Genomic DNA, 14,231 nt, shown 5'->3' on the forward strand with positions numbered 1-14,231 from the left:
GCTAAAGTGAGCTCTCGCTTTTGCTTGAGTGCTACCACTTGCTTGAGATGCTTGAGTTGATGCCATTTGATATTTGGTTTTTTTAAGAACTGATTTTAAAGAAGAAGAAATATGATATATGATTGTTGGAAGTGTGAGTTGAAATGAAACAAATGTTGTATATATACAAAAGTTTTTTATTTTGACCGTTTTTTGACCGTTCTGACTTTTTGACCGTTGGTACACTACCCGTTAGGACTCCGGACGGGATGTTGGATTCCGTCTGGTGAGTTTTGTAATCCAGACGGAATCTAACATCCCGTCCGAAGTTAACAAGTCAGTGATAAACTCGGTGGAAGGTTTCACCTTGTTTTGAACTCGGGAAAACTATCACCGAAGTTTATCACCCAAAGATTGCCGCGACTTTTGGAGGAAAGTAGGTGATAGTTATCACTTCCCCCCCTCTATCACCTGCATTGCAAATGCTCTTATAGTGTCATGTAGGATTTAATTTCTTGTTTTTCAATTCAAATCATTTACTTTATTGTTCTTCATTTCAATCTTGTTATTTATTTTTATCGTTCAATCAATCAATCTTCTTTTTGTTGTTCTTCATTTCAATATTTTATTTCAATGTTTTTGTTATTTCAATTTTTTACAACTTAAGCTTTCAATATTCTTCATACTAGCAAACGAATACAATTTCTATCTAAGAGTCTACCTTCATTTATTCAACTCCCAACATTCAAATTCTAAACAATCTATGGTGAACCACATCAAAAATAAACTTTGAGATACTCATTACTACACTATTTCAGTGACCTGAATATGACATGACACGAACTCGACCTAACACGACCCATTGCCACCTCTATGCCCATGCCTTGCCTTTCGGCACAGATAAACTCCTATAAACACATTTTGATAACCTCATGTTCTCCCCAAATTATTGTAGGCTTCTTCCTAAACGGTAGAACCATATCTAATTAATTTCATCAAACACTACCCACTATCACTTGCGTTTGAATCATACCATAATTGCAATTAACTAACGATTAAGGAAACATAAACATAACATATCAAAAAGGGAGCACATTAAAGCTCTATTTTAGGCAAAATTGATGTTTCAGAAAGGGAAATTATAAGGTAACACAATGTGTTACGGAAATAGTATAACACTAGCCAATAATATTAAGCCACATGTGAAACAACCTAAGAAACTTAGAAAGGTGGTAAACCACTAAAAAGAATAGTCATCGTTTTTCTTCAAATGCCTCTCTACTACGACCACAGCAGCCGCACTCCACCTTTAGACCTCCGCCCTTGCAGGAAAAAGTCAACGTCCGCTGTCATTACAAGGGCATGTGACTAAGGGTGTGCACGGGTCGGTTCGGATAATGTTGGAGAATAAATCGAAAACCAAACCAACCCTATCAGTTTATATATTTTTAGAATCGAACCGACTGTGTTATGCTAACCAAACCAAATTTATTTCCAACCGAAATAAATCGACTGGGTTATGATTTACCCAATTTTAATTGACTCGAACCGGCCAGTTTTTATATATTTTTAAATTAAATCAATTAAATATGTATATTTTAATATATATTATATATAACGGGTCGGTTCAGGTCAAATTTGAAACTAAAGCAATGACGGAACCAACTCTATCAATTTTCACATATATTTAACCGAACCAAACCAATTAATAAATATAACCGACCCAAAACCAACCGATTCGGTTCGGCTGGTTTTATGTACACCCGTACATTTGACCGCCATTATTCTTGTTCAATCGGTATAGGTTTTTGAAAATCAAGGGCCGAACTGACCAGGTCGGGTTTTAGCTTTTCCAACCGAACCGAACTGCCAATATCTTAAAACCGACCGGTTCTGGGACGGTTCTAGTCGAGTTGGTCGGTTTTGTAGTTCTTCCGGTTTTGTGCACACCCCTACTTGTCACCATCGTCCTTGGAGAACACCCTTGTAATCTTCCGCAACGTGGCAATGAGTATACCCACTTAAATTCAGGGTCCTTGATCCTGTTTTCAATTAATAAAATAAATAAATAAAAATGATAACTACGGACACATATATCTAGAGGCCTCATTGCCCAAAACTCCACAGCGGCATATTTCGATTAATATACAACAAAAACAAAGTGATCCTAGAGAATGAAATATATATATACAAGTCAAAATATATACCAATTAGGCTGCTTATTAGGGGGCCATGATGATTTTGGAACATTTATCTTGAACCAAACAATTATCATTGGGTAAGAATAAGAGTTAATTTGTCTAAACCCCCCACATTTGTCACCAGTTTATAATAAACTCTCCACATTTGTAAACATTACAATTTCCCCCGCACCGTTGACTTCCATCCCAGTTCCGTTGGTATTTCACCTCATAAGATGATACATGGTCATACCACCACCTAACCATAGCTACTAAAATGTTTTTCTGGAGTGAGTTAACAAGCTTTTTTAGGGTGAGTTTAAAAGTTTTTCTCACCTCACCCACCCCACACAAAAAAGGCCTGAACTATTTTTGGGCTGAATTTTTATGGGTTGTTGGGCTCTGGAAACATGAGTATGGGCATTTTTAAAAAATAATAAAAATAAATGGGGGCATCGGGGGCACCAAATGTGCTCGTATCGGGGAGCCTATCTGTGCGGCACGGCACGGGCAAATACTAGTTCCAAACAAATGAAATCGAATAGTTAATTAAACTTTAAGCTTTTACACTTTAGATAAAAATATAATAAAAAAGCCTTTATTTTGGAGTTTATGTCTCCTTTCCACCCCTTAAACTCCCCTTTCCCCTGCAGGCCTCCGAACAATCTCATTGAGCCATGCCAGTGGACCTTCAAACTCTGTAGAAGCTTCATCCGTTAGAAACTTTGAGATACCATATCCTCCGGGAAGTAACCATTCAATATGATTGTCTAAAGATTCGATTTGAAAGAGAAATTTCATGGCAAGTCGTACTCTTTCTTCGAACTCCTCAATTGGGCTCTCACTCAAGCTTTTGAATATAGCAATCGGTAGTTGTCTAAAAACCCAATGCAACATCTTGACAAACAATTTCGCTATAGATCAAGCGTTGAGGGGGTTTGAGCAAGGATGCGATCAATAATGGCACCAAGAAGAATCCCATCAAGCCTATAATAATCGAGATCCGGTGATTCCTTCAATTTTAAAAGGATCTGACGAGCATGATTCAAATCCAGATGCAAACCGGATTGACGTTGACGATACTCCTCAGGGAGCAGACCACTAAAGTCGCCATCTCTGCACAAATCTTTTGCATATGAAAACAAAAATTTTGCCTCTGGATCTGTTGATGGCATTAGTGTTTGCTCTATGAAGAGAATGATTTCTTGGCCTTGTCTGAATGCGTGTACTAGATATCCAAGAAGGAAACTTGTGCAATTTTCACAAGGCCTACCATTGGAAGAGTCATAGGAGGATGTTCCATTCCAGATTCCATTCGAAGAGATTACATTCGACTAAGATCAAAATCAGAGCGGTAGTCTGGGTATTTTCGAAAGAGTTGTAGTAGATTAGTAAGTGGCTCACTATAGCAAACCTCCCTAAATCTAATTATATCATCCACACTTTTTTGCACAATATACTCACTAGCCAAAATGCCAACTTCAGGCCCATGGAGATAATATATGTCTATATCGTCTATGTACGAACCAATAAATAAGTAACGCACTAGCGCTATTGGGAACACTATCAACCCGACACTATCAAGACTATTCTATTGAATAAACATGCACAGAACTTGTATAATCTATAGACAGTCACCCCCTTTTTCAAGGTTCGATAATGAGGTGAATCATTCCAATAAATTTGGATATTAGGACTAAACAATGCTAGCCATCTAAAGACAACTGGGAAAGTTCTAACTATGACAGTCAGAATCTGGGTGACAACTATTATTGGCATCGACCAGTCATAATCAAACATCCCATAACAAAACTTCACCTGCTTCAAAATGAGAGATCTTATTAAAGCTTGTATTAAGATGACTAAACACAACATGCATATTGTGCCAACACTGGCAGACGCCAGCTTTGTGCGTATTGTAAATTGTGGATCAAACCAATAAGCGCACAAGTAACATCCCTTCAATCGACCAAACATGTTAATGCACCCTTTTCTAAGAACCTTATTATAGCTACTAGTGGTGAAGCTATTATCCTCTTCAATAAACGGATAAATCTGCCAGAACATTGACAATAATAGCACCATAAAGCACAAGACTATGATATGTTCTATGATGAACAGAACAATAACTCCAGTATGTATTTGTATAAAAATGTTTACGACTATAGATATGACGAAAATGCTCAAGGACATCAAATTTGAAAAAATATCAGCATCCATGTTATTTCCAATAGAAGGCATGAGAAAACTCATACACACACATATAAAGGTAGTCCCACAGAGTTTAGAAAACTGATCCTGGGCACTCGGCATTGAGGTTGTCAGATCAACGGGGAGTTTAGTTGCTATGGAAAGAAGAGTTAGAGAAACAGAATTGAGTGTGAATAGTTTGCAAGGTAGCCATCGCTTTTTAGCAAGAATTCCAGCTACGGTATCACAAAGCATCAATAGCATGCACACCAAAGAAGCTGCAACTATGTATAAACCAATAACAGGCACAGGTGAAGGGAACTTAGAACCTTCTACAGTTCCATTGATGCAACCATGGTTTGCCATTGTTTCTCTGTTGGCTCATAGTCTGAAGGAGCTGAGTGAAGGATGGACCTAGCTCTCCTTTAATAATAGCAATCGGAACAAGTTTTTTTTCTTTTTCTTTTTCTTAGATAAGCATTACTTTTATTGATGTATGAAGCAAGATGTAACATAGTGCACACTGCACATATGATATGAGGGAGATTCTAATACGAAGGATACATAAGCATAACTTTTATTTATGTATGAAGCAAGGTATAACATATCCTCATACTGTCCCTAGTATCCTAATTAAATCCCATTACTACTTAAGAGAGTATTCCAATAAAAAATCATCATTTCAAACAAATAATTATTTCTTGCAGAGAATCTTGAGAACCAATACCACAACAAAGCTTTAACGTCAAGCAAGATTCTATCTATTACTTTGCCATTCTTTGATGTGACGCTCTATTACTTCTATCCCTACCTCAAAAACTTTCACGTACCCAGTTGGATATGGAATTCTGAACCTTGAAAGAAGAGATCACTTCATGGCCATTGACCAATGTATACACCTATTTAAAGGCAAAGAAACAATTGCAGAAGTCAATGAGTAAATAATGTGTACTGCTCAAGTGTTAATGTTAATACTAAAAAAGATAAGGAAATGCTAGTGTAAAATAGTTGACGCATTCTGGTTACATGTTCAACGAATGAACTTGTGTGGGTTTAATCCATGTCGAGAGTTCCAATTTCCAAACTTGGGCTAGTGAAAAAAAATCAAGGCAACAACAAGCAAGCATCTAACACAAGAAAATAACCATTTGCAGACAACAAACACTACCAGAATTTTGGCAAATTGGAACGGATGGGGACCGTTCTTGTTTGGTGTGCGCCAAAAATCAGTTAAAAATAAACTGCCGAATTAGTAAATTTGCTCATATCTTAGCGACGGACCTAACAGGAACGACTCCAGTCCGTTCCAAATAGGGAAAAATGGTGTAGTAAAACGTCTTGAACATACCGATCCAAAGAAAGATAATATAATCATATAACAATTGCACTGGGCAGTTCTTCCTAGTCAAGATGACAAACACAGCAGTTCATCAAGAAGGTCTGTCAGCACGACTAACCTAAACCTATAAGTGTGTAAATAACAATGGCAGCCTACAACTCTCGGTTCGTTAGATAACAACACAGCCCTTCACCAAAAAGGCCCGTGAGCAAAAAGCTATAATTGTACATTTATTATTACAGCACTCCAGTGTATTCAGTATCTTGAAATACCATTCTAACCAACTAATAACTTAGTCATGTATCCTACAATTTAGTACATCTGTTTATTCTAATATCAAGCACTTGTAGCCGTCTAGAGCAGATGAGCACCACCACGCACATGCAAAAACCACAAATCTAATGAAGATGCAGAACAAATAATTTAAACTAGAAATTGATGTCCCAAATTTGTAATACAGTATATCTGTATATCTGCTTATTCGAATGGATAACACACACAAAATATGTTTAAACTTTCAATGCATTAACATGGCTAGAAATGTAAACTGCATTTCTGCTGCGCTTAAAGCTCAAAACCTTGAAACCAAACAAGAAAAATATCACTCTTCCATTTCAAGTGAAGCAGATGATGCATTACTTCAGTACCGGTGTTCCAACTTCTCTTTCTCTTGGTAGCTCTGGACGTACCTGCATCCGATAGGAGTATCTGTTAGCATAGACTGCAAAAGGCTGATGAAAGATGACACTTTTATTTTATGTCCCTCCTTACAACAACTTGAGAAGAAAACAAAAGGTAAACCGTCAGATTCTCTTGAAGTGAGATAATGAGGATGTTGTCCTCAGAACTAATGTGTCGGAGTAAATCACGGTTACACAAAATTAGGAGCTCCTCCAAAGCAAATACATAAATGCAACGCACAACCCCAGGTTATAAGTAAACTATTGCCTATGCATGGTCAAGTGTAAAACACAACACAGGTCACAGGACTGTATTAACAAGGACAAGAAGTACATGATAGGAAGAAATCTTCCTATCTATAAGTTTACTTATCGATCTATAACAAGATAGCGGGTTATCGGTATAAGTTTATCTATCAATAGCGTCAGTTTTAACGAAATAGCGTCAAGTCTACACGTCAATATGAGTGGGGGTAAAAAAAATCTAAGCCACACGCCACACAATGTGGCGGCTAGAAAAAAAAAATTAATTTTTTTCCCACACGCCCTTTGACAATGGCGGCTGGAGAGTGGAGAGTCCAAAAAAATAATAAAATCCTTCCTATACGCCATTGGTACTGGCGGCTGTGAAAAAACCCATTGGTTTTGGAAAGGCTAAGAGCATCTCTAGATGGTATTATAACCTATCAAATTCTTCAAATTTGAAGGAATACTTCGGAATTTTCCGGAATTCCAACTCTAAGTAGTAGTAAATTCAGTCGTATAACCTGTTCGTTCGCATTCTTGTTCACAAATTTGGCAATTTGGATGCGGATGCGGATGCGGAGCGACATTGGTAATGTCGCGTGCCATTGCAAATGTCCCCCCAATTTTTTTTTTGACTTTGACCAGCACCACGCGCTAGTAGTACTGTCGCCCTCCACTACTAATGTCGCACGAGTTGCACGAGTTATTTTTTTTACTTTTTCAATTTGGTGCGACAATGGGAATGTCACGTGAGTTTTTTTTCCAACTTGGGAGTGACAGTATCAATGTCGCGCAAGTAGCCCTATTCCAAATTTGCGAATGATATTTGCGACCACCTAGAGTTGGTCGAAATTTGCGACCAGCTTTTTTTAAAAAATTCTTCAAATATAAAGAGTATGCTACCACTACATAGAGATGCTCTAACCCTCTAACTCTATCCACGGTACTATTGTGGTTTGGTGGGATGGTGCACCAAACCATTGGACTTAGCCTTAGTGTTGGGGATTATATCAATACCAATCGATTCCCCCACTACACAGATAACTTGTATTTGAACACAATTCAACTCCGGACAAAATCTAAATATCAACTACAACCTATACTAACATGCCCAACTCGCTAAACAACTATTAACAACAGATAATAATATAAAGCAGTAAAAGCAAACCACAACACAAAGATTTACCGTGGTTCGGCCAATGATGCCTACTTCCACAAGAGTCAGTTCTTAATAACGTGGGAAGGAAGATTACAATCTCTCCTTTCAGTCTCTCACCTTACTAGATCACTCTTATCTCTTTACAGGGTTGTATCTCTGTAAAGGTTCTCTCTCTTTGTTTTTGGTCTGGATTCCAATCCTTCTGACTTGTTAGGTTAGGTTTTTCAAAACCTTGATTTTGGTTTTTATCTCCAAAAACCAAATTTCGCGGGTACTATAGCAAAGCCCACGAAAATTAGACTGAAGCCTTGGCCTTGCCCAATGTACCGAGATCGAAGCGCTGGTCCCCTCTATGAGCGCCTTGGTTAAGCCTCTATTCTATTGGAACCCCGAAGCGAAGTCGCCCCCATCCGAAAGCTGGCGCTCGACATTTCCAACGCCGAATTCGCCCGTTTCTCCCCAGCTCTGTTTTCTCTCCTCATGTGAGGGATAACTCCAACAATCTCCCCCTCCCGAACAGTGAGGGGCTTCCTCCATGCAATTTCCAAATCAACAGGAGGAGTGTGCTGCCATTCCGGCAATAGCACAACAAACATCAAACTTACCTTTCGGTAAGACTTTGGTCATCATATCCGACCCGTTCTTGTCGGTATGGATCTTCTCGATACACAAATGCTTGTCCTCGAGTACTTCTCTAATCCAATGATAACGCACGTGTATGTGCTTGGATCTAGAATGAAAACTCGGATTCTTGCTCAAGTGGATGGCGCCTCGATCACACATAGAACTACAAACTGTTTCTGCTTTAGCCCTAGTTCGTCGAAGAACCTCTTCATCCATAGCAACTCTTTGCAACACTCAGTGGCTGCAATATACTCGGCTTCTGTAGTGGAGAGGGCAACACACTTTTGCAACTTAGATTGCCAAGAAACTGCTCCCCAAAAGTAACCAGGATAACCGGAGGTGGACTTCATCGAGTCAACATCACCTGCCATGTCTGCATCAGTGTAGCCTTCAAGTAAGGGCTTACTTCCACCAAAGCACAAACATGATTTGGAAGTGCCTTTGAGATATCTCAATATCCACTTAACACCTTCCCAATGTTCTTTACCGGTTTGATGAAATCTGCTTACAACCCCAACGGCGAAAAGCAATATCCGGTCTAGTACACACCATGGCATACATCAAACGCCCATCATCGGATGCATAAGGAATCTTTTCCATCCGACTCGCTCATGCTCACCCTTTGGACACATCTCTATGGTCATGCGGGCGCCACCAAGCGGATAACCGACCGGCTTTCGCTTTGATCCATGTTGAATCTCTTCAACACCTTTCTCAATGTAGCTTTCTTGAGAAAGCCACAACTTCCCACTCTTTCTCATCACGGTGATCCGCGATCCCAAGTATCTGCTTTTGCTTGACCCAAATCCTTCATCTCAAAGGACTTACTCAAGTCTTTCTTCAGCTTGATATCTTGTTGATGTTTGGGCCAACTATCAACATATCATCCACATACAAAGATAGCACAATGAAATCCCCATCCGAAATCTCTCGAACAAACACACAATGATCGGAAGCGGACTTCTTGTATCCTTGCTTCGCCATAAAGGAGTCAAACTTTATGTACCAATCGTCTCGGTGCTTGCTTCAACCCATACAAGCTCTTTATCGCTTGCATACTAGGTGCTCCTTGCCTTTGACCTCAAACCCTCTCGGGTTGGTCCATGTAGACATCTTCTTCAAGGTCTCCATGAAGAAAAGCTGTCTTAACATCTAGCTGCTCAACCTCTAGGTTCATACTTGCGGCCATACCCAATACCACCCGGATAGAAGTCATCTTCACTCACAGAGAAAAATCTCATCAAAGTCAATCCCTTTCCTTTGACCCGAATCCCTTCACAACAAGGCGAGCTTTGTGCCTTGGGTGAGGATTGTTCTCCCATGTGCTTGACTTTGTATATCCACTTATTCTTGAGAACTTTTCTCCCCGTGGGTTTCTCAACTAACTCATAAGTGTGATTCTTATGCAAAGAATCCATCTCGCCATGCATGGCCTTCAACCACTTTTCCTTGCTTGTCTGCACCTTCAAGTGCCTCTTTGATAGTACATAGGTTCTCCACCATCCGATGAAGTAGCGTGCGTTATGTGGTGGATACCCGTTGAAGCTAGTCTCCTCTCACGGACCTCCTTGCCCCATCTACCGGTGCCTCGGGAGGTTGCACTTCTACTTGCTCGGTGGGTGGTTCATGCATCTCATTTGCATCTTCTATACCAATAGGTTCTATCCCATCATGAAAGCAATAGGATTCTCATCATGAGCTTCAAACTCATGGTTCTCTGCATTCTCAATGCCTTACGCGACGTTCCACGGTAGGAACTTCGGTTCGAATCAACAAGATCATTGGTGAAAGCCCTCAGTAGCTTCTCACCCTCCTCAAAGTCTGCTATGGTTTGGTCTTCTAAGAACACAACATCTCGACTTCGGATTACCTTCTTGTTAATCGGATCATAGAGTTTGTAACCAAACTTTTCATCTCCATAACCCGGAAAAATGCAATCGCTTGGCTTTGTCATCAAGCTTGGATCTCTCATCCTTCGCCGAATATGCACAAATGCCCCGCACCCAAATACCCCTCAAGTATCCATAATCCACATCTCTCCTGACCATACTCTCTGATAATAATCACTATTCGGAGGCTTTGCCGGCGACAGGGTTGATCACATGCACGGTACGTATGCGCATTGCTTCTACCCAAGAGCTTCTAGGTAGCTTAGAGTGAGATAGCATGCATCTCATCCTCTCTACAATGGTATGGTTCATTCTCTCGCTATTCCATTCTCATTGCGGTGTCTTGGGAACGGTGCGCTCATGACCAATCCCATGACTCTGGCAATACTCTTCAAATGGCCCAATGTACTCACCCCCATTATCTGAGCGAATACATTTCAACAACTTCCCAGTCTCTCTTTCCACCATCTTTGTGGAATTTCTCAAACACGCCAAGTACTTCATCCTTGGTCTTCGGACTATAGGCCCATATCTTTCTTGGACGCATCATCAATGAATGTCAAGAAGTACGAAAACTCCCCGGTGGGACTTCACTCTCATAGGACCACATAAATGCCGTGCACTAGTTCAAGGACGATTGTCCTTTCGTGACGGGAATCTTTGGAAAGACACCTGTGTTTGCTTTCCTACCAAACAATGAGTACATGTATTTAAATGTGTACCTTTAATGTCCGCACGGCGTTTTGCTTAGCAAGAACTTCCATCCCTTTTATGCCCATGTGACACGCGTCTCTTGTGCCACGGTTCGGATGAAGCTTCTTCTTTCACAGATTCGCTTTAAACGCTTTACACAAACTAGCCTGTGTTTTGTAAAGAGAGCAAGTTTTCTTTCCTCTGGCTGCTACAATGGAACCTCTGCTCAGTTTCCATACCCCGTTACCAAACGAGTTTACAAAGCCATCGTCATCTAATTTCCCCGCCAAAATTAGGCTTAACCGTATGTCAGGGACATGTCTTACATCCTTGAGTGTCAAGGTGTAGCCGACATTGGTTTCTATATGAACATCTCCAATGCCTATAATCTTCGAGGCGCCACTGTTACCCATCCTCACTTCACCATATTCACCACAGTTGTAGGTAGTGAAGAATCCCGTCGCGGTGTGGCGTGATAGGATGCTCCCCAGATCTATCACCCACTCGTATCGACATGAGGTACTAAGACAAAGCACACACCACAATCCGACCTGAATTCCCCACTAGGTCGCCGACTAGTGCGGTAGTATCTCACTGCGTGTTTCGTTCCTCGCACCATGTCTTCATGTACCGCGGTTATTCTTCTCATCCCTCTTCGTTGTTCGCACTCATATCCGAAGTGGCCTTTTGTGGCACAATAGTAACATTGCCTCTGCCTTTAGGAGTTCTAGCTTCACCCCTAGATTTATACGTCATCACCTCTAGAACGAGATGGTTTTCTGTTTTGACCTCTCCCCCGTTTCTCGGGAAAAGGATCTCTTGAGTGAGAAGAGTTGCTTCTTGCACTCCTTCTAGTCTCCTCATTCAACAAAGACGTGGTAGCCATCTCCATGGTAACAATTCCATCCTTGGTTGCTCCATGTAGAGAAACTGCTAATGTCTCCCAACTTTCGGGTAGAGCCTAATAGAAACAAAGCCTCAACTTCGTCTCCCAAATTGATCTTCATCAAATGCATCTGATTGATGATATTCTGTACTTCATTAAGATGCTCAGACATTGAAGAACCTTCTTGGTACTTCGTGTCTGCAAACTTCTTAACGACTAGCACTTTGTTTCCACCCGACTTCCTCTCATAAAGGTCTTCGAGTTTCTTCCATAGATCAAGGTCGTAGTCTCTTAGGGCCACATGGTGAAAGACAATCGTCGTCAATCCACCGCCGAATGTATCCAATCGCTTTTTCGTCAAGCTTTTTCCACTCGGCCTTTCATCGATTTTTCGGTTTTACTCCCTCATTCTCAATGGGAAGTGCCAAGTCCTTGCAAGATAGCAAGTCTTCCATCTTGGCTTTCCGGATGGTGTAGTTCTTCCTATTCGGACTCATCATACGAAAGTGTTCACGGAATGGTCCATCTCTACAAGTTATTTAACCTCAAATCTTCTCTCGGAATTTCACAAACACCTTCCGACCAAGATTCGGATAACACCCTAGGCTATTCTAACCAAGGCTCGATACCACTTGTTGGGGATTATATCAATACCAATCGATTCCCCACTACACGGATAACTTGTATTTGAACACAATTCAACTCCGGACAAAATCTAAATATCAACTACAACCTATACTAACATGCCCAACTCGCTAAAACAATTATTAACAAATGGATAATAATGTAAAAGCGGTAAAAGCAAACCACAACACAAAGATTTACCGTGGTTCGCCAATGATGCCTACTTCCACAAGAGTCGGTTCTTAATAACGTGGGAAGAAGATTACAATCTCTCATTTCAAATCTCACCTTACTAGATCACTCTTATCTCTTTCTGAGGGGTTGTATCTCTCTGTAAAAGTTCTCTCTTTGTTTTGGTCCGATTCCAATCCTTCCGACTTGTTAGGTTAGGTTTTTCAAAACCTTGATTTTGGTTTTTATCTCCAAAAACCAAATTTCGCGGGTACTGTAGCAAAGCCCACGAAAATTAGACTGGCAAAGCCCCTCTTTGGCCTTCGATATCTTGGATGTAATTGAGATCGAAGCCCTGGTCGCCTCTATTCTATTCTCTTCTATGGAACCACGAAGTCGCCCCATCTGAAAGGCTTGGCTCGACATTTCAACGCCAAATTCGCCCGTTTCTCTCCAGCTCTGTTTTCTCTCCTCATGTGAGGGATAACTCCAACACTTAGTAGAATTTTGGACTCAGAGATATATAATTGACTCAAAACTCGATTTAACTTTAGTTTGAAATTGCAAATTAGATAGTATCAAATAAGATTGAAAAAAATAAGCTTTTGTTGGTTATTTGAATTGGATAATGTTTACAGAAACCATATATGCAGGGATTTCTTGCCCAAATCCTACAGACCGAAGAGAACAAGATCTCATTGAACAGTTCTTGTTGCAGTTGAAGTCATGACAGATTCACTACATCAGAAGTCCAAACAGCAATGAACTGCCAAATTGAGGAGGATGAAATGGCCATGTTTGTTGTTAAAAAGAGATTTAGAACCATAAATAAGTTTAATTTTAAGTACATTTTCATTTCTGTCAAATTTCAAGTATACGAAGGACCGTTCAGTTACTTTTTTGTTGAATTGGCATCTTGTTATAATTTGATTGATATTGCTTTATGACTTTAGCTGGGAAACTGTTATGGTATATGTGAATGCCCATTTTTTTTTGTATGGATCATGTCTAGCTAGAAATATTGACATTCCGTGGAATCCAAATGATAACCTATGATCGGAACTTTGTTGCTGCATGGATATGATGCATGGCAACGTAGTTGATCTTAGCTCGGCTGCTGAGTACCACATTACTGCATGGCAACGTTGCCATGTTTTCTTGGAAACCCTTGGTCTAGATATTAAATCAGTGCAAGCTTTGTTTCAACATTACTTTAAAATTCTGCCTACTATCGTTGGAAGCAAAAAGGATGATTTACCTTGTTTCATGTGACGTGTGCTTTAGTTTTGGCGCTGTAATAGACGAGCACACCAAAGACAAGCTTAAAGTTCTGCAGGCCCGGCCCTAAGCAGGTGCCATGTGGTCGCACAGGCCCGAATATGCAAGGCCCCAATAAAAAATGTTTAGGTGAAAATGCCTATTGCAAATCAAAATTCCAAACCAACCAAAAGAACCGGAAATTTCACAATAAACAATCAAAATATCTTCTCATATTCTCTTTCCTTATTAATTATTTTCGTAAAAAAAAAAATATATATATATATATATATATATATATATATATATATATA

At 40.1% G+C, this 14,231-nt stretch overlaps 1 protein-coding gene across 1 annotated transcript; it reads right to left on the reverse strand.

Annotated features, from left to right (window-relative positions):
- Positions 1-3,725: 3,725 nt before the first annotated feature.
- Positions 3,726-4,715, reverse strand: LOC147482243 (uncharacterized). The gene has a single exon (XM_086579247.1). It carries the CDS (start codon positions 4,713-4,715, stop codon positions 3,726-3,728), a length of 990 nt encoding a protein of 329 aa, XP_086435373.1.
- Positions 4,716-14,231: the final 9,516 nt, after the last annotated feature.

Source organism: Coptis chinensis, chromosome 8 (genome assembly GCF_015680905.1).
Source record: "Coptis chinensis isolate HL-2020 chromosome 8, ASM1568090v1, whole genome shotgun sequence".
Classification (NCBI taxonomy): domain Eukaryota; kingdom Viridiplantae; phylum Streptophyta; class Magnoliopsida; order Ranunculales; family Ranunculaceae; genus Coptis; species Coptis chinensis.

Bases quoted from the DNA above. Each gene is read 5' to 3' on its own strand.
- LOC147482243 (XM_086579247.1), bottom strand. From the start codon at position 4,715: ATGGCAAACCATGGTTGCATCAATGGAACTGTAGAAGGTTCTAAGTTC.